The 26806-nt window shown below is 45.8% G+C and overlaps 1 protein-coding gene across 1 annotated transcript in view; it reads left to right on the forward strand.

The window, feature by feature from the left end:
• Window positions 1–26806, forward strand: part of RP1 (RP1 axonemal microtubule associated) — a 2616437-nt gene that overhangs the window by 1335136 nt on the left and 1254495 nt on the right. Inside the window, exon 32 of the mRNA XM_086965756.1 lies at window positions 19182–19214. Within this exon, the coding sequence (XP_086821882.1) occupies window positions 19182–19214 (33 nt within the window). The remainder of the gene's footprint in view (window positions 1–19181; window positions 19215–26806) is intronic.

Consider the following 26806-nt stretch of genomic DNA (forward strand, 5'->3'; position numbering starts at 1 on the left):
AGTACTTTGGCATATATCTTACAGTCTGTGTTGATAAGTGAGATGGGTCTGTAGCTTTGGGGCCGTTGTGTGTCCTTGCCTTCCTTGGGGATGACTATAATGTTTGCTTCTGTCATGGATTCAGTAACCGTCCCCACCCTCTCACAGTAGTTAAAGACTTTTTTCATTGTTGGAAGTAGCTGGGTTTGGAAGGTTTTATAGAAGGATGCTGTGTAGCCATCTGGCCCGACACTTTGTTTTCTTCAAGAGATTTAACGCCATTTCAATTTTGTGAGCTTTTATTTCTTGTCCTAGCAGTTGAGCTTCCTCGTTAGATCTCCTCGGCAGATTTAGTCTGTCTAGGTATGCATTGCATCCCTCCTGGTCTAGCGTTCCTCTCTTTTGTAGAGATCTTGGTAGAAATCCCTGAACGTGTGTAGAATGTCATTGTGTTGGGTGTGTGTGTTGTTGTTTGAGTCTGTGATGGATGAATGGTGTGTTGTCTCTGTCTGTGTTTAAGGTATGATGATAGTATTTTCCCTGCTTTGTTTGCCTCGCATAGGTTGATTTGTTTGTATTTTTTTATCCACAGACCAGCTCGTTAATTCAGGATTCTGGTATATTCATACTTTTTTTCCGTGAGTTCTTTTAGAGAGCTGGAGTTCGGAGTATCACTGATGTGTGTGGTCTCTAGGTGCTTTATGTCTCTTCTAGTTGGTCCAGGTGTGATTTTGCCTCCCTTTCTCGTCTGGCTTTGATATCTAATGGTGCCCCTCTAACTGTCGCTTTAAGTGCGTCCCACAGGGTTTTGGCGTATCATTGTCTCTAATGTAGTCCTTGATGGCTTGCTCTACTCTGGTTTTATCCTCTTGTCTTGCCATGACTACATTGTTGAACAGCCATCTACAGGTGGAGTTTTCGTTATGGCGTCCTGCAAGTTGTAGGCTGATGCATGAGTGGTTGGAGATTGTTTTTGCTGCTATTTCAGTGTGCTCTATTAAGTTTGTGTGTGAGCCTGAGATGAGGATGTATTCTGCTGTAGGAATTGTGTGGGTTAGAGTAAAAGGTGCAGTCTATGGTGTCTGGATGTTGTAATCGCCATGGGTCTTTCAAGTTAAATCTATTGCATATGTTCTTTAGAGTGTTGAGAGAGGCTGGGGCAGGGCATGGGACACCGACTGTCTATCTAGGGTGTAATCCAGAGCCAGGTTGAAGTCTCCTGCTAGTATTATCATATCGTTTGGGTTGTTTGCTTCCAGTCTTTGTGAGACTCCCTCCCAGTATACTATGTCATCCGTATTTGGGGCGTATGTGTTAACTACCAGTATGGTTTTGTCACCTCTCTTCAAGTGTCAATAGTAGTCTCCCTTCCTCGTCATGCTGTTGCTTTTCAATGGTTATCTGTGAGCTTCTGTTTACCAGCGTGATGACTCCTCGGTTCTTCCCTATTGCTGGTGAGCAGGCAATCTGTCCTATCCATCTTGTCCTAAGCTTGGCCGAATCTTCAGTGGACAGTTTGGTTTCTTGTAAAAGTATAACATCCCCTTTGGTCTTTGCTAGATAATCTAGTACCTTTTTTTCTCTTGATCGGGTGGTTTAGGCAACTTTACATTGAAAGAGACTATCTTTAGGTCTGTTAGTATGGCTGTTTTATTATTATGTGTCGTGGCTGCGTTGTTGTTATTTGTCATGGCTTACAGTGTGTTGGTCTCGCTTGCCTTCTCACGCACCTCCGCCTGTATGTTACCCTTGTTTTGATTTTGGATAGGCTCCCTCCTTTCCTTTTTCCCATGGGGCTGTTTATGCGTGATTGTGGTGGTCTGGTAGCATAGATGTTTGGGCATAGTGAAAAGTGTCGGAGTAGATAAACTTGACAGCCCAATCACGTAGGACAGGTCACAAAAGGACGTTGCGTTGCCACTGACATGGACAAAACAATATAGACGTACAGGACAAAGACGACAAACTCCCCCCTTCCCCCCTCCCTGAACTAAACCATTGTATTGTAGACGTGCGACGGCAAGATCCCCCCCACCCTTCCCCTTCCTCGGGATGTAGTGGTTCGTTCTAGTGGTTCTACTTTTACTTTAGACTATACTTATAGCTCTAAACACTTAGTTATCTATTTTAGCATCAGCCTCCTCACCCTCTTTGGTGTATATACAAAGGATATATAAAAGTCATTTAGTCCCTCGCTGCTGTGTTTCTTCCCATTTTCCACTAGGGTAAGACACTTCTCCTTTTGACTCAGCTGTCGTAGTCTCCATGCCCTAGTCTTTTTGGAGTGCTGGGTTTCGGAAGGGATTGCTTGGATGTGCTCTGTGAGGTAGACATTGTTATTGTGAGGTTTATAGGTTGTTCATTACAGTTCCTTCACTACGTTCCCTGTTGCCACAATGATCCACATTGGATGCTCCTTAGTGTCCCATGTGTCACATTTTCATATTTCAGCTCTTGTCTCTTCCACCGTTAAATCAGGTGATGCACTCCTCTTGCTGGACGTCGTTGGTGTCGTCTCCATTTCCTGCTGGGTTGGGCCGAGTAGGTATCTGGCTAGTTCCGTTGGATCCTCAAAGATGTGTGAACTCCCCTTGTTGTTTATTCTAAACTTTGTGAGGCCAACAAAGGAGAGGATGTATCTTTCCTTAGTGTGTCTCTCTGGGCTAGAAATCCTTTTCTTATGTCTACTGTGGGTTTTGAGTAGTGCTGTGTAAGAATTTTTTTGTGGCCGTTCCATTGTAGGTTTGTGTTTTTCCTTGCTACTCCAAAAATGGCTTCCGTGTGGTGTGACCGTAATGGTTTGCAGATTATAGGTCTAGGCCCCCACCCTGTTTGTGAGTTTGAAGGTCGGCACTCTATATGCCTTATCCAGCTCAAAGGGGTTATCAAATTTGAGATTTGTGAGCTTGGGTATAAGGTCCTGTATGAGGGACACGCAGGCGCCCTCTTTTTCTTCCTTACCCTCTGGTACGCCCAATATCCTTATGTTTCCCTTTCTGCTGTGATCCTCGAAATCCGCTGCCTGTTTTTGGAGGGCTGTTGTTGTCTTGGATAGCGCTATGATCATCTTGTTTGTGCGTAAGCCGCTGTCTTCTATATCACTGACCCTCTGCTCCACCGCTGATAGTCGGTTGTTTGCTGCGTGGATGTCTCCTCTTACTGCGGCCAGTTCAAGTTGGATCGCATCTGTGGTTTGTTTAGTTGGTTTGGCTAGGTCTTGCACTTCTGCCAGTTTTTTAGTATACTATCTAGTGTACTAATAATGTCCGGTTTGTGTGTTATGGGGGACTCTGTATGCCCTTACGGTTTGGTTTTCTTCGGTTGTTGAGACATTTTGCCTTCATTGTCGGCCATGTTAGTTAGGCCTCGCTTCGCATGAAGATGCTCGAATCTCCTGCTCCTGTTGTTGACTTCCGGCTGGTCTACACACTCTTGTGGGGGCTTGGTTTGCGGTACACTGGCGTTGCGAGTGAATTGCTTTCCTTTCTCTATTGGTTCCAAGATTCTCCGTCTGGCCTTTTGTGCTAGTCCTTGCTCCGCTGGGGCTTTTGTTTTCTTGTGGGTTGGGTCACTGTGGGGCATGCCTTTTGCCGCCACTCTTTCTTTTGCTGTGTCTCTGCTATGGTGTGGTTACACCACTATCTTCCCCTTCGGTTGTGACCGGTTTCTATGTCGGGCTCATCTGATCCCCTCATCGTTTTGCCTGACCATCTCCCCCACGCTACCCGCGTAAGCTTGCCACCGAGCTTTGTGTGGCGGCCTCTCTTGTGCCTTGCTCCTCTTTGTTTGGTCGGGTCGGGCTCAGGCTTAGGGTCACCTCTGTGTCCGCGGGTCACTCTGCCTGTGTTCCCCTCTGTGCTTGAGGCTCGGTGCCTCTTCTGTCTCAGCTTTGAGCAACGCTTGGTTTGGGGATCAGGGGTTGCAGTCAACCTCACTATTACGGGCCTCTCTATTTCTTTACTTTTGGAGGAGAATGGTACTCCCCGCCTGGTTGATTCGTATCTCTTCTTTTGCCGCGGGGTCGTTGTACGGGGGTTTGAAGCATCCCTCCGGGGACGATGGGGTGAGGGTGGGACTCGGTGACTTCCCCTCCGCCGGCGCTCTTTTCTGCGCACCGTTGTCTGCTGGAGGTTACCCCTTCGCCTGGCTTGGGTGTTGCCTGCTATGAGTGGCGCTTTTTATATTTATTCTCTCTGTTGTGGCACTCATACAAGCTTCCCTTGTCAACTTGGCTCAGATCCCGTAGGCTTTTAGCAGGTCGCTACGGCAGCTGCCTATGAGGTGGGCTTTTGTTCGGCTTCCCCTCGCCACAAATTCCACTGAAATGGTGGCCTTTTGCTGATTTTTTGGGAGCGCGGCTGTTTGCCCCCTTACTTCGCTTCCGAGCCTCGTAGGATACTGTTGTGCATTAGCACAGCGCCTACTCTAAGATGGTGGTTCCCAGCAGTAGTTCCAGGTTCGGTTTCGTTCAAAACTATCTTGGGAGTCGCTTGGTTGCTGTGTGGACCACGGGCGCCGGGGACCTCTTGGCGAGAGGCTTACACTAACCTCACTGTATGGCCGATCCTCGATCCCTCAGTTACGTCTTCACTTGTTGTCACACTGTACTCTGTATTGTGAGGGGCTTTCATGTCGCGGGCACCATCTTGGGGATCGGCGATTTACTTGGTTTTCCTCTTCCTAGGGATCCTCTTCTATGCCCTTATCTTTATGCGAGCGGGTTTTCGGTGGGTGTCGCCCGCTTTCGAGTGGACCTTTGCTGATATTTTGGGGGTGCGGCTGTATGGCCCCTTTCTTTGCTTCCGAGCCTCGTTGGGTACTGATGAGCATTAGCTCAGAGCCTGATCTAAGATGGCGGCTCCTAGCAGTAGTCCCAGTTTAGTTTTCGTTCGAAACTTTCTTCGAGGGATGCTTGCTCGCTGTGTGGACCAGAGGCGTAGGGGATCTTGCGGCGATAGGCATACACTAACCTCGCTGTATGGCAGATCCTCGATCTCTCTGTTACGTCTTAACTTGTTGTCACACTGTACTCTGTATTGTGAGGGGCTTACATATCGCGGGCGCCATCTTGGAGATCGGCGTTTTACTTGGTCATCTTCTTCTATACATTTCTTATACATTTTGGAAGCCAGAAGACCAGAATTCTGGGAAATATTCAGAAAAATATAGAATCTGTGGTTGTTGTCTTTGTTATCAATGTAATAAATGCATTTAGTATAATGTTACACAGCATTTCATTTTTATAAATTCGTTAGAATATAATTCATAGTATTTTTACTAATCTTCGAAACAACAAAAAACATTATCTTTAATATTTTTTGGGCACAATCACTATTTGTGTTTACTGCTCATTGAACGTTTTGAAGAAATGAATATCCAAATATTTTAGTAAATTACTACACCGTGTTATACTGGAGATAGATATCATATCATGAGTACATTACTAAATCAAAGGGGAGGGGAAAATTCAGTTTTGGAAATAATTAATGTATAACCACATACCACAAAAAAACATTCATAATACTTAGAATATGCAGTACAGTAGGTAGTTGATGAAATGTCAGCAAATAATAAGACATCATCTGCATAAACCAAGGTTTTGAAATTAACATTAGTAAATGTTATGCCTTTAATGAAGATTGATGATTCAGACATAAAATCGTTCAATTGCAAAAAAAAAAGTGGAGATAGGCAATAACCTTATCTTGTATCAGTATACAATCTTAGAGTTTCCGGTGTAAAGTTGTTAATATAAACTTTGGCCATAGGCCTCGCATAAAGAGCTTTGAACATACTTAATAAAATAGGAACAACTTTGAAACATTTTAAGGATTTAAATAAAAATTGCCTAACGTTCTCTGCACCTAAATCCATAACATCAAGTGCAGATAGGATATTAGTGGAATTTGATAGCAAATGATAGACAAATGTAGATGTTGCATTAAGAAATTATGAAAAGCTTCCTTTCATGAAACCTGTTTGATTATTATATATAGTAAACACAAGGAGATGATGGACGGAGCGTGAACTGCCAAGCCAGGTCTTCCCTGAACCAGAAACAAGCATCCTAGGACCGGTTTAGGGTAACACCCTTAATCAGCCAGCAGCCGCAGTCAGCAGTAGGAGTTCCTGCAGGGCGGAGACGTGGGGAGGGGCAGGGTGGGGGGTAGTAATGTATGCATTATGGAGTTTAACAGGTAAGTAAACATATAAATAAATAAAACCAATGTTGTTGCGCGCACTGCATCACCAAATGCGATGTAGTGCATGCAACGAAATTCGTTTTATTTATTTATATGTTTACTTACCTGTTAAACTCCGTAATCCATACATTACTAACCCCCACCCTGCCCCTCCCCCTCCCCATGTCACCGCCCTGCAGGAACTCCTACTGTCGACCGCGGCTGTCAGCCAGGCTACCTTGAATCCAGTGGCAAAGTGAGCAAGGGACCCACGTCTGGGCATACCCTGCCAACTTAGGGTGAACAAAGCAAACACAAGGAGATGATGGATGGAGCACTGAAACTTTTCAGACACTCACCCCCGAGTCACAGATCTGGGTTGAATCCCTCATCATTCTTCAGCTCACTACGCCACATCAGTTCAGACCCAACTATATGCAAATCAGTTTTGACCCCGTGCCTCATGGGACAGTCCACCCAGAGTGGGACGTATATGTACAGACGTAGGTCCCGTGCTCTCCATACCACTGCAGTAAAGCTATCCTAGCTGATGAGGGCTGAAAGCCCAAACCGGTCCTGGCTTGGCAGTTCAGGCTAGACTGTTCCCATTAGGTGCAGGGTCAAGTCTGATTTGCATGTGGCTGGGTCCAAATTGGAAAGGCATGGTGAGCAACAAAACAATGGATTTAGGGCCAGATCTCTGTACTGGGGTGAATGTATGACATTGTTCTGCATTCTGTCCATCAATTGTTATTTTTTATTAATATATATAATCGATGGGAGCATTGCTGATAGTCTATTTTCTAATACCTATGCGCATATTTTATAGTCATGATTATACAATGGTGTATAATTTGATACATATAAAGGATCTTTATCAGGTTTAGGGATAACAACTTTTAAAGCATCTCTATATGGCCCATCAACATCAGGTCATTTATAAAAAAACATTGTATCAACTTTTTATTGTGTTTACAGACTAGAACATTCCTATCATTCTCCTCTTGGTCTTTTACTTTGGCATTCACTCCTACCTATAATTTGTATGTAACTAAACTTTGTGTGGTACATTGTCATTTGTAGACAGAACATTTTCCATTGAAATGGCCACTAACTTAGAGACATACATTTTACTGATAGAAGTATACAGCACACACATGATAATGTGTGGAGATTGGGTTTCTGTGCATATTTATTATTTGGTTTCTGTGAATATTTAATATTTGTTATCACCAAGTAAAGCATCTTGATTTATTTTGATCCTATTAAAATCTCAGTTTCAACTACACTCTAGAATTACAAAAAATTTGCTTCATTTTTGCTTTCCTACTGCAAAATGCACACAGTTCTTTTACAGCTATTTACATTTTGTGTGTGTTGCAAAAAACATCCCAGAGACATGCTTTTCAAATTCCCTGAACTCCAACAACATTGTCACATAGTTAACTTTTATAGCTTCTCTCATTTTGCAGTCAAAGAAAGAAATGTAAACACCAAACTTGCAACAATTTATCGGAAGAGGTAACCTGACATTTGACCTCAGTCTTTGAAGCACTAGCAAATGTGACAAGCTAAACACAGAACTTAAAGGCATGTTTATGTATTGCTCCCACCTTCATGACTCACCAAAAATCAGCTGCAACCCAAACCCTGAACATAAGGGCTAAATCTGTATTGATGGAAGTCAGGAGGCATTCCCAATCGCCATATTGCTAGAAGAAGAGCTGTGCAAGTCACTGCTTCACTATATATCAGGATGTAAGAAATAGGCAAAACATGGGGTTTCATTTAACCATTTATTTCTATTTTATATTGTCACTTGCTAACCCTGAAGAAATCTCATCTGCACCTGACGTAGAGGCAAATTGTGAGGGCGAAACATGTCACCTTTTGCCAAAGGGTTGAATCATGTCCATATACTTTTAGCCATAACCATAAGGAGACAGAAATACCGGTATCTCATAGTCCACCCAAAAGCTGTTTTTAACTGTGGCTGCATCTCTGAACATGCTAAGAAGAGGGTATTTGTTTTCCCCTCTTCTCCATTCGTAGACCTCACACCAACATGAGCTATCCACAGTAGAGTTCCCACTACTGATCACGCTAAAAGCTCACTTACCAAGCAGAGTTGTAGCCCATGCTTAATTGTGTGAAGATGAGCCCTGGGATGAAGCATGCCACCAGATGAGGGCTTTCGTACATAAAAAGGAAAATTCTTCATATTTCTAGAAGACCTCTGAAACTTCTTATCACATTTGATTTTCCCTTTCTACAGGGTTCTCTTGTTTATTTTTTAACTAATTCCATAGCCACTGGTAAAAAAAGCAACACACCTGCCATGAGCACACGTTTGCTCAGGACTTAATGTCAATTAGGGCAGAGTTTTATAGGCTGGAAAGATTTAAACAATTGATTTGTGCACAATGAAGAGGCTGCCACAATGCTGAAGTGGGACGGGGGGGGGGGGTGGGGGGGAGGGAGGGGATTGAGATGGAATAATAATTTCTGAGAAACATACTTGACGATGCGGCCACTTCAGTCCTCTTCTCCGGCTCTCCTCCCAGCATGCACTGGGACACAGGCTACCCACCCTATCTCAGTAGCATGAGAGCAGCGCCAGTATTGGTCTGAACAGTGTGGTTTGCCGCTCAGACAGTGCCTAGGAGCCTGTGATGTTTCTCCAACCAGGGTGTGCAACACAGCTGGGTTGGGGAAACCTAAGTTTGCTTGTTTGCTTGGCTGGCCTAAGGCGGCAGGTCAAACGGACATGCGCACTTCCAGTACGCCTATTACTCCTCATTGCTACGCCAGGCCCTGCACCTCCATACAATGCTGGCATTGGCTCAGTCAGTCAGTGGATATTTTATTTTTTGCTTGACCACTGACTTTCTGACAGTGCGTTGACACTCTTCCGTCATTACGGAGGAGCCACCCCTGCTAGAATGGAGATCCCTACTTGGGCAGGGTGCATACATATGCCAGCTATAGACCCAATTTCTAACAGGGCAAATTCAATATTACATTTGATCTCCTTGAAACTCCACTCCTTTTTGGGTGTTCATATGAGATCCGGTCATGTATAGTGACTTTTGCTCGACATTCTGAATGCCATTTACAAGGACCATAGCAGTAGGAGTTACAGTCGTGGCTGGTGAAGGTAAGTGCAGTGGAGAGGGGCAGGGTGGGTGGGTCGCCGACAGACTATGAAATATTTATTTTTATTCTTTTTAATTTGATCTATTCTGTTGTCTGCCGACTTCCTCCCTCCCACCCTGCCCTCGCCCTGCCGCTCCACGCTTACATGTGCCGGCCGCTGCTGAAGAATTGTCTTCTGTTTTTCGGTGTGTTCTTTCTATCACTTGCGCAGTAATTTGTTTGTTTTGATATTAAAGCTTTAATGTTTGTTTACGTTTTACTTTTTATTGTAACCTGTTATTTCTGTCTTGTTTTCTGTATACTTTTTGTCAAGGTATCCCGCTTTAAAGTGGTTTCTGATGGTAATGGTTTTGCACTTCAAAAATAATAAAAACAAGAAAGAAACAGGGGACATATTACCAAGGCCATGCGATAATCATTGCAAATCGAGCTTCGTGTGATTTACATTATCGCTAGCTTACATCGCAGTGTTAGCGACGTATCATCAACGTTTTGCTAACAGGCGATGTAATTCCAGCGATAGTGGCCAAATAACAAGATAAGTGCGTGAAATCCAGCAAGGATTTCACAGCGCTCGTGAAATGCTTGATAATAGGGGAGTGTGAATCTAACCAGACGATCCACCTCCCATACAAAACATGCCTAAGTTATGTTTTAAGCAGACGTCTGAAACCGGCGATAACCGCGGTTAGCGCGGCTTTGAATATTTCTTTGCGGTTCCTTGGCCTCATTGTTAATACTGCGATGACATGCTTGCAACCTTCTTCATGTTATTTGAAAATGGAACGCCTACTTTGTATCTAATTAGCGATGTATATCGCTAAGATGCGAAGCGTTACTAAAACGCAGCTAACATGCGCTAATGTATGTTAGCACTGCCTTGATGATTGTGCAATATAAAAATCGCAGCTTTTTTGGCGCTATGTGCCAAAAAAGCGGCGATATGTGTGTTGATAATATGCCCCCAAGTTACTTTTAAACCTCAAGCCACAGGAACAGGAAGTAGAAATAATGCGGTCTAGATATCCCACCGCTCTTACCAATATGACCTGCAGTTCTGTTTAGGTTAATACTTTTTAAAACACCTTCTTTAAAAACAATTTTCGTGGTGCACTAATATGTTGTCTTGCTAGCAGACCACAATTACCACGTACTTGACAGTATGATGCATCATTGTAAATTAACCTGAGTTAAATACAGCTCAAAGATCAGTTCTCTAGGGCTTGATGTACGAAGGTGTTGCAGCAAAGTGGTCAGTGTTTTTTTTTTTCAAAAGACCTTTATTGTACCTTTAACCTTGTACACAGCATCTGGCCTAAAACCCATTGGGCCGGCCGCAACTTATTCATTTGTACTCCGTAATAGGTGGATAACACAGCCCAGGAGCCGACATCCCTGGGGCACGGCGGCGGTTTATATCAATGCAGGTACACAATTCACAATAGGATTATAACTCTGCATGGGTCTTTTTTTTCTTCCCTTTAAATTGAACTTGTTAACATTGCATCAGACACAGAAGACGACAAAAAAAACAAAAACAAAAAAAACAATATATACAGTATTCTGAATATTTGTAGTGCAAGTACAGTTGAGTCCCCATCGGTATATAATTTATAGAGTAGTGGCTAAGTTTTGGAATGGCTTAAAAACCCACCATGTAGTACACGATCATGGGACTGGGACTCTTAGTCTGAGAGGTCCTCGTCCGTGTCAATCTGAGGTGGTTCACAGATATCCCCTCTGAACCTATTCCACGCCCCCCATATCTGCCCCCATTTCCTGGGGCACCCTTGATGAACAAACACTGCCTTCTAGCCAACCATCGCTACATCCATGTCTCTACACCACTCCCTCAGCGTAGGCGATGCCTCAGCACCCCATAGTCTAGCAATGTTTCGCTTTGCAACCATCATCCCCAGCATGGCCCAATCCTGCTGTCGAAGAGTCAAATCAGTTGCATCCCACACATTTAACAGGCAACGCTGGGGATCGGGCAGCAGGGAAACATTCATAGTTTGGGAGATGGTACGCTTCACAGCAGCCCAGAACATAGCCATTCGACCACAATCCCAAATGGTGTGATAGAATGTTCCTCTCTCTCCGCACCCACGGAGACAGATTCATGCGAGGCCCTTCCTATCGTATGCAAGACTGTTCTGGTGTAATACGTGCGGCGCAATATTTTCAACTGCACCAGTTTAAGCCTGGAGGGGATCGCTGTTTCCCGCGGTGAGGAGATTGCCTCCTGCCACTCTGAGTCATCAAAGTCGCCCACGTCCCTCAACCAGCTCAACCGCAACTGAACTAACCTGTCCGGGAGATTGTTGACCAGCTTTCGGTACGTGAAAGATGTTGCTCTACGGGGCATGTGTTCTGTCAGTAACCTGTCCTCAAGAGGAGTGGATTCTGGTAAAACTGACTCTGCAGGGATGGCTGTCTGCAGTGCATGACGGATTTGTATGTACCTGTAATGTCCAGGCTGTGCCATCTCATATTTGGTTTGTAGAAATGCAAAGTCCACTACATTGCGCTTTTTCCAAAGGCCTCCCACAACCGATATTCCTATGTTATCCCAAGCCTGGAACCCCTTACTGTTGCGAAAGAAACCTAGTCTGTATGAATCCCACAATGGCGTCATTTGCGAAATTGTATTAGCGCACTGAAGGTGTCTGTGTGCCTTGTACCAAAGTTGGATCGTATGACGTGTCGGTCCCACCAGGTCAGTCGGAACCCTTCGGCTATATAAGTTTCTCAACAAACCTCTGGGCTCCAAGCATTGCCTATCTGCCGAATAAGCGGGTTCAGTCTGTGGGGCATGCAACCAATAGTTGAATTGTTTGAGGTGGGACGCCCAGTAGTACAGTTCAATATTAGGGAGCGCTATGCCTCCATCATACCAATCTTTCACCAGTTTGCATTGTGCGATCCGTGCCGGTTTACTGTCCCACAGCAAGGCTGAGACCGTAGATGAGATCGCTGTGAAGTAGGAGGGCAGGACTGGGAACGGCGTGTTTTCGAGAATGTAGAGGAAGCGGGGGATCGTCATCATTTTGAACAACGCAACTTTGCCTAGGAGAGGGAAAGGGAGGGAGCGCCATACCTTTACATCCCGTTTAAATCGGTCTAGGGGGGGTTTCAAATTTAGGGTGTAGATTTCGTCCGGGTCTGACGAAGCGTAAATACCCAAATATTTAAACGCCGCGTCCGTAGAGCTTAAGGGGCAGCTCGCCAGAGCAACGGCGGGTGGCCCGCAAGAACAAAGAGGACCGATTTAGTCCAATTAATCCTATATCCTGACACTCTCCCAAATTTTTCACAAACGTTAAGAAGCTCAAAAATCAATTTTTGGGGGGAGGTGAGATAAAGAAGGATGTCATCCGCGTAGAGAGATATACGATCTTCCCACGTTGGTGACCACCGGATACCTTTAATAGATGGTTCCCATCGGATCCAGATCGCTAACGGCTCAAGGACCAAAGTAAACAGGAGGGGGGAGAGCGGGCAATCCTGCCTGGTTCCTCGACCGAGCGGGAATTCCCTAGATATGTGGCCAATTGCCACTACCTGGGCCAGGGGTCTGGTATATAATAGACGAAACCAGGCGCAGAACTTGGGGCCGAAGCCCATGCGTTGAAGCACAGCAAACAAGTAGGGCCATTCCACGGTGTCAAATGCCATAGTGGCGTCAAGGGAGAGGAGAACCGCAGGTTCTTTTATGCAGTCTCGACGGGCCAAAACTGCTTGTAAATGACGCAGGTTGTGTGATGTATTGCGGGATGGCATAAAGCCAGATTGATCTGGCTGCACCAAGGTAGTAAGATGCAGGGCCAGTCGCTGTGCAATTAATTTGGCGAGAATCTTCGGTTCCGTATTTATTAAAGAGATAGGGCGGTAAGAGGCGCAAGCCTCCGCCGCCTTCCCGGGTTTATGAATTGGAATGATCGTGGCTAGGCGTTGATCTCTAGGGAGTTCTCCCGCCTCCAGACTAACGGTAAACATTTTTGTGAGATGGGGAGCCGTGATTTGGACTGTGTTCTTGTACAGCTCCACTGGAAACCCGTTGGGGCCCAGTGACTTACCCGATGCCAAGGCATAGGTTGCCTCTTGTATTTCTTCTACTGGGATATCTGCCTCAAGTAGAAGCGCTGCTTCCAGTGAGAGGCCGGGAATGGTCAGGTCTTTGATATAATCAAATGCCTCCTCAATCGAGTACTGCACCTGGGGGGTATATAGTGTTTCAAAGTGGTCTGCAAGTAGGTCTACTATAGCCCCGGGATCCGAGGTCACATGTCCAGATGGCAACGACAGCTATGCTATGACCCTACCCGCTTTCTCTTTCTTGTCCAGCCATGCCAGCATCTTTCCGGCCTTTTCCCCCAGCTCATAAACCCTATTTCGAGTGGCCTGAATCATATTTTGCACCATTTCCTTCTGATATGCCATCCACTCGGTGCGCCGCAGCCGGACAGCCTAGGCAGCTCCAAGGGATGGATGAATCTCCTGCTCCTGAATGCAGTTTGCAGTGCCTCCTCTAAAGTGCTAAGTTCCTGCCGCTGCGTTCGCTTGTGGTCAGCAACAGAGGATATGGCCTGTCCGCGTAGGACCGTTTTGTAAGCCTCCCACAAGATGATGTGTGAGTCTACCGATCCGAAATTCTCCTGAAAATATCGTTTAGTGGTACTATTTAAAATTTTCATGATAGGAGTGACCTGCAGGTAGCTGGCGTGGATAGGGAAAATGCATCTGCGATGTGTGCAGTGGTTCGTGTAAGTAAGTCACAGTAGAGAGTGATCTGATATTCCCCTGGTACGATCTCTACTTCCTCAACGCTCTGCAGCCCATCGCCAGACACCAAGATGTAATCTATCCGGGAGAGACAGTCGTGGGTAGCTGAATAATAAGTGTATTGTCTATCATATGGGTGTTTGTATCTCCAACAGTCTGTGAGTCCCAAGGCGTCAAGTAGTCCTAGGAGTCATCCGGCCCCCCGCCCCGCTGTCGCATGTGGGTGTCTATCAAGTTCCTGATCTGCAATGTCATTGAAGTCGCCCCCTATCACCAACGTTGCGGTCGGCAGAGTCAGGAGGAAGGCCGTGAGGACAGTGTGTTTTGTAGCATGTAGGCCTGGTGGGACATACACAGACACAAAATTAAAAAGCTGGCCCTCCCACTGCACCGTTGCAGCCGCAAAACGTCCCTGATTATCTATACGTGTCTGTTGCACCACCATCTGGAAGTTCTTCCTTATCAGTATCCCTGTCCCTCTCGAACCCAATGAAAAATCTGCATGTGCAATGAACTTGTACCCCCATCTATCCATTGCCTTTGAGGCCGAGCCCACTAGATGCAGTAAAATTATGGCCGGGTTACAGCGCTTTAGGTATTGCAGCACTAGTCCACGCTTCACCCTGTCCCCCAATCCCCGAACATTCCACGTTAGGACTGTCAAGGCCGACTGGCGGGTTATATGATTCTCAGGTGCATCCGCTACTGGTGCAGCCATCTATCAGTGTTATGTTATGTTATATGTTATAATACGCTTATATAGCGCATGGCTACCCCAGCAACGAGGCGTCCCAGCGCTTGCAGACAAGCCCAATTACATAACACCCAGAGGGATACGGTAAAGTACCTGCTCAAAAGGAGCCCTAGATAGAGGAGAACAGCCAAGTTTTAACGTGTTTTCGAAAATGGAGGTGATTAGTGATGGAGCGCACATCCAGAGGGATAGAGTTCCAGAGTTTTGGGGCCAGGAACTTAAAAGATCGGCCTCCAGCTCTGCACTTCCGGATCTTGATGGTACAGGCAAGGGAAAGGTCCGCAGAGCGGAGGGCACGTGGCGGGACATAAAAGGAACAAATTCCTTGCAAGATTTGGGGACCTAGACAATGCAACATTCTGTGAATAACACACAAGGCTTTAAATTGAATGCGCTGTTTGACGGGCAGCCAATGGAGTCTACGTAAGACCTGAGAAGTGTGGCAACGTTTCGGCAGACCGAACAAAGTACGGGCTGCAGCGTTCTGGGCTCTTTGTAGTCTATTACCGACTGTCAGATTGGACCCAAGCATAAGAACATTACAATAGTCTAGATGGGATAAGACCATAGCTTGGACAATTGTCTGACGGATGGAAGGTTCAAAGAAGCCAAGGATAGGTTTCAAAGAGCGCAGGCGACCATAACAAGTACCAGCAACTCTTTTTGCGTGGGAATCCAGGGTGAGTGCGTCATCTAGAATCACGCCCAGATTTTTAACTTCCCTCTTGGGCGTGGGAGTGGGGCCCAATGTAGGGGGCCACCACCGCTCATCCCACTTTTGAGTATCAGTGCCAATAAGGAGGACTTCAGTCTTAGATGAATTTAACTGAAGGCAGTTCTCTGTTAGCCAGCTGGAAATGGCCAGAATGTCCTCTTGAAATTTGGCTTGATCTCCCACGGTGTTATTAGAAAAGGTAAAAATCAGATGCGTATCATCCGCATAGGATATTAATTTGATGTTACGTTCCCTGGCCATTATGGCCAAGGGGCGGACATACACATTAAACAGCGTGGGGCTGAGGGCAGAGCCCTGTGGGACACCGCAGCCTAATGGATAACTGCTGGATGAGTATGGGGGAGCATGAACCTGGAAGGAGCGGTCAGATAGAAATGACACAAACCAATCCAGAGCTTCATCTCTAACACCTATCTCCCACAGTCTCCTAAGCAGGATCCCATGGGAAACGGTGTCAAACGCCGTGCTCAAATCCAGCAGCAGTGTGTGCGATATCGCGCTATCAATGGGGGATAAGTCCTGTAATGCATCTACTTTCAAGAAACATGTCGTCTTCATCATCATACAAAAAGAAAAGAAAACAGTGAAAAACAGCCCAAACACCCTCCCACCCTGTGTCCCACCCACCCTCCCTGCCTCCCTGCTAGACGAACTTTCAACTGCCCGCCACCCCAAGTTCAGCCAGGTACCAGCCCCTTAATGCCCCCAGTCTCTGCCCAGGTCAGAGTCTCCGACAGCAGAGGCCCGAGTTTGCACCGGATCACTGCCGTAACAAAGGAGCAGCGATATGGAAACCGGGCTCATTCCTCTTCAAGGTGCAAAGTTTGGTGCATATCGGGGTCTCCAAAGCTAGATCCCCCGGTTGCACCTTCAGCGTCCCGGTGTCGGTGTGGTTTCGGTCTATGATCTGATCTGTCCACAGTGCGCCATCCTTCAAGCCAGTCATATGCAGCCTCAGGGGTATCGAAAAACCAAGTCTTCTCATCAGCCACCACCCGAAGTCTTGCCAGAAAGAGCATTTAATAGGGCAGTTCCTGCGCCCTAAGTAGTTTCTTGACCTCCAAAAAACTTCGCCTTTTCCTGGAAACAGTCACTGTGTAGTCCGGGAAGCACAAGACCATAGAGTTCAAGACCCGGATAGGAGAAGCATTTCTTGCTGCTTGTAAAATGGCGTCTCGGTCTCGAAAGTTAAACAACCTAGCAAGCACCGGTCTCGGGGGCGCACCCGGTCTAGGTTTGTCACCGGGCACCCTGTGTGCACGCTCCACTGAGAAAAAGTTCGATAGTCTCTTAGGTTGTAGTTTGGTGGTAATGAGCTCCTCAACATACAGGTCCATAGCTCTTGTGCCTTCCGATTCCGGAATACCAATAATCCGGACATTATTTTGCCTCGCCCGCCCTTCCTGCTCATCGAGCTTTTCAGCCAGTGCCTTATTCTCCTTTTCAAGCTGGGCGACCGAGGTCTGCAATTCAGAGGTGTCCATCACGAGAGACTTGGCAACTATCTCCACTTCTTTGACCCTGTCCCCCATTTTGTGGAGATCAGCACGCAGCAAAGATATGTCCGTAGAGATAGTGCCCACCGTTGCTTGAACGTTAGCAAGAGCCTTCATCACGTCTTCAAGAGTGACCTTTTTTGTTCCTTCGTTGTCTGTAGGTTTAGTTTGGGAGTGGCTGGGAGATGATCCTTTCTCGTATGCAAATTTATCCAGTTTCATGCCGCGGTCCCCTGCCAGCCATGGCGACCTTTGTCCGTTGTGCACAGTATTACGAAAGAATGGGGCAGTGGGGCCGCCAAAAAATAGTCAGTCCGCGATGAAAGCGGCAGTAATGTTGTATGGCGCACCACACCTCGGATTCAGGCACTGTGTCACTTCGGAGTTTTGATGAGCGTGGGACCAGGCCTACGATGCAAACGTTTATCTAAGTATGCGCCGGGCCATGCTGGAGTCCGTGCCGGGGAATGAAGGCAGAGGGGGAGAGGGTTGCCCCTAGCGCGTAGGCCGCTTTTCTCGCGGGGGTAGCACTCCCCACAGCCTACAGTTGAAAGTCTGTTGCGGTCAGCAGCCGGAACCGCAAGAACCCCGTGCAGCAGTTAACGATGTTGAGTCTCCAGGCGAGCACTTATCCTTACTGAGGGAACTTCCACCCACTCAAGGCGGCGAGTAGGGAGTGCCGTCTTCGAACTTCCGGTTCGCTGGCGTCAGCCGGATCTCAACTTTAGCCCCCGGATTCAGTTTTCCAGGTAGGCCGCAGTTCGTCAGCAGTTCACTCGGGTCGATCTAAACCTCCGATTTTCACGAAAGTCACACCAGGCGATACTGCCGGTACTCCGATCCTAGGGGCCGTCGTCGGAGCAGCATATTTATCAGGATAAGTGTGCGGATTTATCGAAAAGGGCGGCTGGGTCCCCGGAGCTCACAGGCTAAGCGGCCATCTTGATCGGCCGGTAGCCACGCCCCCCCAGGTCAGTGTTTTTGCACACCAACCACATATCAGCACTACCTTCATCTTGCGCCGCAAGTGAGTTACTAATCACTCGTAGCGGAATCTGCCATTTATGTAGGACAAAAAAACTTCTGCATCATTAATATTTTTGAGTCCGAGGTCTTTTCAGACTTTCTGCAAATTGCAGAGAATTGAGGGATGGAGGCCCGCAAGGGACGGCAGACATTCATCTCTGCTTTTACAATCACTAAATGCTTCGAAAAATAAAAGTTGACTTCCGTTGAATGGCTTATGGGCTGGCAATGTATGAGTTTTTCCCGCCGTGGACCACTCTCTTCTCCCCCTGGTGCTCGGATTTGGCATTTAAAACGTGGAAACTGTTCCACATTCCACTGTTCCACGTTCCACAATCCAGGCCTGATTTTTCATGTCAGTACTCCATCAATGATTTACGACCACAATAGCTGCTACAAACCAGTTTTTCTTTTAATTCCTAATCAGTTGTAAAATGCCTTTTTTTGAGTTGGAATGCCATTTCCGGCTTGTACCTGCCATTTTACAGACTGGGAGCCTGTGCGTTTGGTTGAGGCCGTAAACAGGCTTAGTACACCAAGCGCTTAAATTCCGAATGCTTTTGATTTTGATTGCCCGTCTCAGGGTCATAGCTTTGATAGTGCAGCAGGCTCTGTGGCACCAGGGCAAAGAGGCTTCAGAGGCCCTTTGCACCCTTATTATTGGGGAGCAGGGGGGGGGGGATACATGCTCCTTGCTTGGTCTAGGGCCCATGACACCCACACCCTTGCTATGCTGCTACTGGTCTCGCTTCATGATCTGTGTCTGTATATTTATTGTCAACAGATAGATGGGGAAGCATAGACTCTTAAGACGAAACCTGTAATAATGAGTTCAAATAAATGAAAATGTACTAAGCTCTCTGTTACAAGCCCAAAAAATACTTTCAAGCGTGCTTCATTAATCAGTACAATTTACAAGCGTGCTTTTCTTGTGTGGCAAACTCTAGGAGATCATTTCCTAGCAACACACACCCCATTTACTTTAATATACCAAGTTCACGGTGTATAAAATTCTTTTGTACGTTTGCTGGCGACATGTCCTTTAATATTGAAGTTTTATTTTCCAGGAAACAATGATTCCCTGCAGTCATCGGCAGAAGGTAAGAGACATACTTGTAATAGAAGCCAATTTTAAGGACATTACAACTAAATTAAAGTGAAATTATGCTTGTGAATCTGATGTCTTCCCTAATGCAGTTATAATAAATGGCGCATTTTTTTGCAATCCACGTTTTGAAATGAGCATCAGTTGTAAATAATATGTGTTTGTCCTCGCAACGAATTATGCTAAATTCATGATATCCAATAAGGTAAAAATACATATGTCGTCTTTAGAAGGTTCTAAATACAGGGGACAATTTGCCTGTGAAATTTGCTTCACTTAAAAAAAATAAACAAATCTTGATTCATATTTTGGGGCTTATTTACAAGCCCCTTGCGCCACCCACACGTCACTTTTCCCATGTTAAAAATGACGTAAGAGTGGCGCAAGGGGCTTGTAAATAAGCCTCTTTGAATGTGCAAACAGTACAATACAAAATACTGTAAGAGTTGACACCCATATTCATTACATATAAACAGTAAACAGTTCATCAGCATAGCAGTCTCCCATCTCTCAGGGGTATCCAAAAAGGGAAAATCACTCCCGCCCCGTACTGGCCAACAGGAGGGGGGTGGCACACGTACACAGAGTAACGAGACAGTCAGTGATCAACAGTTTGTTTGGAGCACAGGTGGGGTGGGGGCAGCAGCGCTGCATTATCCATCAGTCGCAGTTCTTATATACACCCCAGCATACCTAGGGTCTCGGTGTACATGGATCCTCCCAATATGTCAGTCCCTGGGCTTGTCAAGATATTTAGATGCCCATAGATTTTAAAAAGTGATCCATCCCCGGCTATTGTTTTTGCTGTCAGAAACTTTTTACAAGTTGTTTGGCATAGGTGCAGTAAAATTTTAAATGAGACAGTATGCTGAAACATGCTGTGCAATATTTATGAATTCAACCTCTGGGCTATATATTAATGCACAATTATAACGTTTTCAAATTCCTTGAGGTTTTGATCTCTCGATAATTATTTGCACTCAGTTTTAAGTTATTTCTGTAATAATTGATTACTTGGAGTAATTAAATGTGTAGTTATTGAGATTTCATAGTTATACAGATAGGGAAATGATTTTTAAACACGTCTTGGGCATGTGCAATCTCATTTATAAATGCACCTATTCTTTTGGACACATTTATTGTATTACTGTATGGTTCATGATAACTGAAACATAGTATTCTACTACTACTACACCCGCATCTACCCCACGAAGAGTCAGTCTAACCTCCTCTGGAAGTTGTAGGGAATCACTAGGCTGTGCTAGAGCACGTGTTGATCCCCAACCAATTCTGATGGGCCTCTGCGGAAACCTCTGGTGAGCTTGGGCGGAATCTCAACCACCCCTTTACCCTCCTCTCTCAGGGGACCTACCACCGCGCCCTATATCTCCAAGTCCCTCTTGTCATCCATGCGGATATTTAAGAACCTACATTCTTTAGGTACTTCTCACTCCAGTAGATCAACCCACTATTTACCCCCTGAGGTGCCTGCCATGCGGTGCAGGGATAAACAGGGGGGTACCATAGGTGCCCCCTTGACCCCCAACCGGAGGCCGCAAAGAAAAGGGGGCCCCAAACTGGTATTTCAACAGGCTTTCCATGTCGGAAAGCATGGCATGGAAAGCCTGTTGGAAACCGGGCATTGTTATCCCAACAGCAGAAACGCCGTACATTGGGATTACGGGCCAGGCTCCGACTGGCTGACGGGCTCCTTGAGCCTGTTGGAATCCAGCCGGAATGACCGGCCAGTTATCAATCCAACCGCCTATTTTGTGATTAGGTGGTCAGAATTGAAATCCATGATCTTGGTCGGATAGTCTCCAACCTAAGGTCGGAGGCTTTCTGACCGAGATTGTAATAGGCCCTTTAGTGTTTCAAGCATTCTATAGGTACCTAGAATATTTTATAATGCCGAACTGTCTTTAATTTGATGCTTTGTACCGTAACACTCTTCAAAAAGTCCTTGCTCATGTGAAGAAACACATGCTGGCCATATTGAACCATAAAGGAAAATTACAATTGGGTTGAAATATTTGGTTGAGTACAATAGCCTTAGTAATTCTCATCCTCAACTGTCAAGGATATGCCACTGGCACATCCTGTTGTTATCCATTTCCCTCACTCACTCATACCCCCTCTTGTGATAAGTCTTCATTTTTGACAAGAGTGCATTTAGATCTATGGTAATAATTATGGAGGCAGCGGAAGCCATGTCTAGTGTATTTACATAGTTCAAGCCACTGCAACCAGATCATATTACCTTTATCATTGGACATTGGAATAGTGCCTTTCCTTAATGCAATGTATTAGCATTGCTCTATAAAGCCCTTCTAGGGTATCACACATTACTCTGCATTCTTAATTAAGAAAAGCTCCCTCACTGACATTTTCCAATCAATTATACAACCCAGTTCTCAAAGCTAGCGCGCAGTGGTATTTTCCCTGAAATTCAGGATGTTTTTGGGTGTACTCATTCAGGAATCAGCTTAAATAACCTTATTACCTTCAATTTGGTTACATTTTCTGTTCTAGAGTTTAGTAATGTCAGCAGACCAGAGGATAGACAAGTTATCACTTAGTAGCTCCCTTATGTTCTCCTATCCAGTGTCTTTTAATGAAGAGGGCGAGCATGTGACCATCTATTTATTCTCCACATGCTTGCTAAGCTCATTCATTGGATTCACCATCATGCTCCTTGTTACCCATATATAATTATTCAAAATATATTCAGAAGCCATCATGAATACGTGACTGATCCATAATCAATTCCGATCTATTGTGATCAGTTTCAAGTTTGCCACAACATCCTTTTTCCGCTACCCTTGCCAGTGTTGCCATCTCCAAAGCTTTAGAGTGGTTCTTCTTTCAGTATCGACAACTGGGCGCCATCTGGGGTTTCAGGTCTCATATTTTCAGCAAAGAGGAGGGACTGAGGGGCTTTTTACCGAGTTCCAGCAAAGATGCCCTGTACAATTATATTCAAAAAAGGATTTCCTGTTCCTCAACATGTGATGCCTAGAAAATAAACAGGCGGTATACCCACCACGATCATGGAGTATGATATGGCAGTGTGGCACTGTTTTGGGTAGAAGGATCAAAAGGGATCCTGCTCTGTCGTAACTAGGGTCCTTACACACCCAGCAAGCTAGTTGTCATGCTCCATCATTTGGACCTGCTCCTCTTCGGGTCGGGGCTGCAATACCCAACGGGCTCCCATAAAGGGGCTCTTTGTCGGAAATCTTCTGTTCCTTGCAGTAGGATGAAGTGGGGGGTGTGGCCCGTGAAGTGTAGATACAGTGAAATGTGTGATTTAAAACAAGTAGGATAATCCAAATAATATTTTAATTCAGGCTGGTTATCCCCTTGACTAAAAACGTGTGGAGCTTTCCTGGCTACTAGGTTCAGTACAAGCTATGCTCATCTCCTAAGGTCAACATGTTTCTTGCCTAATGGTTCTAATAATCTGTGGCAATTCTTCAGGACCTAATAAAGGTGAAGTGAATCTATCTACACACAGTGGTGGGGGCTACTAACTACCTACCACAAGTAGTCACTATGATAGAGGTATTCAATAGTGCAGTTCAAAGATCTCCTATAGTAGAGGGATATCGCCTCAATCCGTGTGCGGCGATTTGATCGTACACCTGGACAGCAGACATATTTTTGTATGATAAAGAGTCCTGGGGGAGGTACATATTGCTGTTGGCTAACATAATTGCTAAAGGGGCCCCTATACCCAAATCATGGAATGGGGCGGAAACTATACCAGTATTCAAGAAAGGGGACAAATCATTACCTGGTAACTACCGCCCAATCAGCCTGATTGACACCATGCAAAAGATTTTTGGTAGGCTGATTTTAAATAAGGTGCAGGAGTGGGAACAAGGTCAGAACATTTTATCCCACCTCCAAGCAGGATTTAGAACTTCTATTAGCACAGTCGACCAAGGTTTGCATTTTGCTATGCTGTACTGGAAGACAGTGCAAATAGGTGGGGGTAGCATGTATGCTGCCTTTATTGATTTAAGGGCAGCGTTCGATCTTGTCCCTCTTTCTACCCTGTGGTCCGTATTAAATGATATGGGTATGCCTCGTTCCCTCCTTTCTTTAATAAGGCTCCATGAATACAATTTTGCTCAGATTAGGTGGGGTCGTCCAGGAAATGTTACCTGCCAGTTCCCTGTTGAAAAAGGGGTACGGCAAGGCTGCGTCCTTGTGCCTACTTTATTTTCTATGTATATAAATGACGTGGCCAAAATACTGACTGAAGCCAAAGTTGATGCCCCAACCCTAGTGGGAGCAAAAGAACCCATTTTAATGTTTGCCGACAATTGTCTAATTATAGCCAAAACCCAGAGTGGATTGCAAAAGGCATTAGGAATTTTCGAAGACTTTTGTACCACTCGTGGTTTGGAAGTGAACATTTTAAAATCAAAAAGTATGTCTTTTAATCAACCTAGATCTCTCAAGGTTAGTGTAACCATAAATAATTTACCTCTTGAGAACGTTAAAGCCTTCAGCTATCTGGGTGTCAGTATCCAACATGATCTTTCTTGGAAACAGCAGGTTGAGCTGGCAACCCTTAAGCATCGTCAGCTCGCCGGAGCACTGAGCCTGGAACATGCCAAGTCCTTCACTAAACCAATTGCACCAGCTCTTTCTGTTTATAATGGCAAAGTGGTCAGTTCCACCCTCTACGGTGTTGAGATCTGGGAGTTTGAGAACTTACGGAAGATGACAGTCTCTGAAAATCTGTTCCTAAGAAATCTCATTAAACTGCCCCAGAATACTCCCATGTGCCCCCTTCTCTACGATCTGGGGATGAGACCAATTTCTTTAATCGCCTCACTGCGTCCTGTTTTATACTGGAGGCGGCTTTGGACAACGCCTAAACTGAGAATATTTACTGTGGGGCTCATGGATGTAATCAAGAGTGATACCTTCCACAATATTAAGTGGTTATCCAGAATTGGTGGGATCTTAGTGGAACTAGGTCTAAAGGATCTGTAGGAAGACCCGCTCAATGCTAGGTTTCCACCAAAAAAGGTGCTAAAGGGTTTGTACTGGGAGGTAGTGGCCTCAAAGCCTATAGGAACATTGCCCCACTTTCCTTGACTGGAACCTTTTTTGATTTTAAAGATGTGACTAGTTTTGAATCTTTCTGGGATGGTATTACCAAACCTCTGGACCGAAAGCTCTATTTCCAACTTAGAGTTGGTAGTTTACCAGTTAGAGCGTTTACTACTAGATGGACTAGGGGAGAAAAGGTTGTCTGTCCCGGTTGTCCGGCTCCATCAGAAACTACTAATCACTTTTTATTTGCGAGCCCTGCATATGCTGTACCCCGCCAGATATGGCTATGTCCAATGTGCAGGTTATTAGGCACTAGAAGCAGGATGGCAGCTGCAAGAATATTATGCACCAGTAGTAATTCCCCAGTGTTCATAGTTGTGGCAAAGTTCCTAGGGTGGGCTTGGGCAATTCGAAGTAAATTGTTGGCAGGATAATCTTCTTTAGAGGTGACTAAAATTCAGGTTCCAAAAATATGCCCTTTAGTATTGCTAAATTATGCTGTATATATATAGAAATATGTATAAATGAATACCAAGTTTCTGTATTTAAAAAATGCTTTTTTTATTCTCTGATGAATTTTATGTTTTATATGCTTTTATGACAATTGTCGAATAAAGCTTGCTTGACTGACTGGCAATCAATTAGCACTTACGATTAACACACATACTGATTATTACATCAGATCAACTCTCGTTACAATATTACATCATCAGTAAATTTCACCATGTGGCTTTTTAGATGAACCTGTCAATCAATGATAGCGAACTGGAGTATGATATCCCAAGATTCAGTGTAATAAAATGGCAGGACTATTCTCCTGCAAAAAATTGCTTACAGGAACAGCCGATTGTAGAAGAACAAGATATTGACTGTCGAACTCAAATAGACCCCCAGCAGTGTCCGCTGGTAGTTATGGGAGGAATTTGCTCATAAGGAAGAACTTAGTTTACTTTTTGAATAAAGCAGTGGACATGATTCTTATAATGTACAGGGAAGCAAATTCCAAATTCTTGGTGAGGCTCCAGAGAAAGCTCTATCATATGCTCTCTTCTTGCGGAACAATGTAGGGTTCAGTTAAAGATCTCCAGTGCTCTGAGAGACTCTGCGGCCACCAGATATAGTAATTTCCTACAACAACTTCAATGACCGGACACCTGACTCCGCAACCACTCCCTCCACCGGCAATGCCAGCCAGCCCACCATCTCCTCCTGGACACTGATCACGACCGAAGAGACCGCCTCGACCATGAAAGACATACACTCGGGGCACCCACAGACCCCTGCCCACTGCACATCTACCACAAAGCCAACACCGCCATCGCGCCAGATATTCAAAGTACCATCAACAACTCCTTCAAGTCCTGCACCTTCCTCGACGTCTGGAAACGTGCAGAAGTCAGACCCCTGCTCAAGCAGCCCTCAGCAGATCCACGGACCTCAAGAACTACTGGCCCATCTCCCTCCTCCCCTTCACTGCAAATGTCACTAAGAAGATTGTCAAGTCTCAACTAGCAAGGTTCACCAAAGACAACTACATCCTGGATCCCTTACACTACAGATTCCGCAGCAACCACAGCTCCGAGTCCGCCCTACTCGCCGCCAAAGGCGACATCTGCACCCTCCTCGACCAAGAACACACAGCAGCCCTAGTCCTACTCAACCTCTCAGCAGCATTCAACACTGACTCCCACCGCATAATCGCTGCCAGACTCCACAACGCCGGCATACAAGGAACCGCCCTCGACTGGATCCGCTCATTCCTCACCGGCAGAACCCAAAGAATCAGACTGCCACCCTTCCTCTCTGAACCCACGGAAATCAACAGTGGAGTACCCCAGGGATCATCACTCAGTCCAACCATCTTCAACATCTACATGTCCCCCCTCGCCGCCATCGTCAGACAGCACGGCCTCAGCATAGAATCCTCCACTGACGACACCCAGCTCATCCTCTCCCTAACGAAGGATCCCACCACCACCAGACTCAACTACCAGGAAGGAATGCAGGACGTCACATTCTGGATGAGCAACAGCTGCCTGTGGCTCAACTCAGAGAAGACAGAGGTCCCTATCCTCGGAAACTCCCCATCAGTATGGAACAACACCTGTTGGCCCACCGCCCTCAGCAGCCCTCTGACCCCACGGAGCACGCTCAAAACCTCAGCATCATACTAGACTCCTCCCTCTCCATGAACTGACAGGGCAACGCCGTCACCTCCAGCTGCTTCAACACTCTCTGTATCCTCCGAAAGACCTTCAAATGTTTCTCCCCCGAGTCAAGGAAGACCGTCACCCACGCACACATAACCAGCAGAATGGAATATGGAAACAGCCTCCACGCCGGGATCAACAAGTCTCTACTCCACAAGCTCGAGACAATACAGAATACCGGAGCTAGACTCGTCGTCCGCATCCCTCGACACAAACACATCAGCCAACACCTACGGAACCTCCACTGGCTCCCCGTCAAGAAGAGAGTCACTTTCAAGGTACTCACCCATGCCTACAAATGCCT

This window comes from Lissotriton vulgaris, chromosome 4_1, assembly GCF_964263255.1.
Source record: "Lissotriton vulgaris chromosome 4_1, aLisVul1.2, whole genome shotgun sequence".
Taxonomy (NCBI): Eukaryota; Metazoa; Chordata; class Amphibia; order Caudata; family Salamandridae; genus Lissotriton; species Lissotriton vulgaris.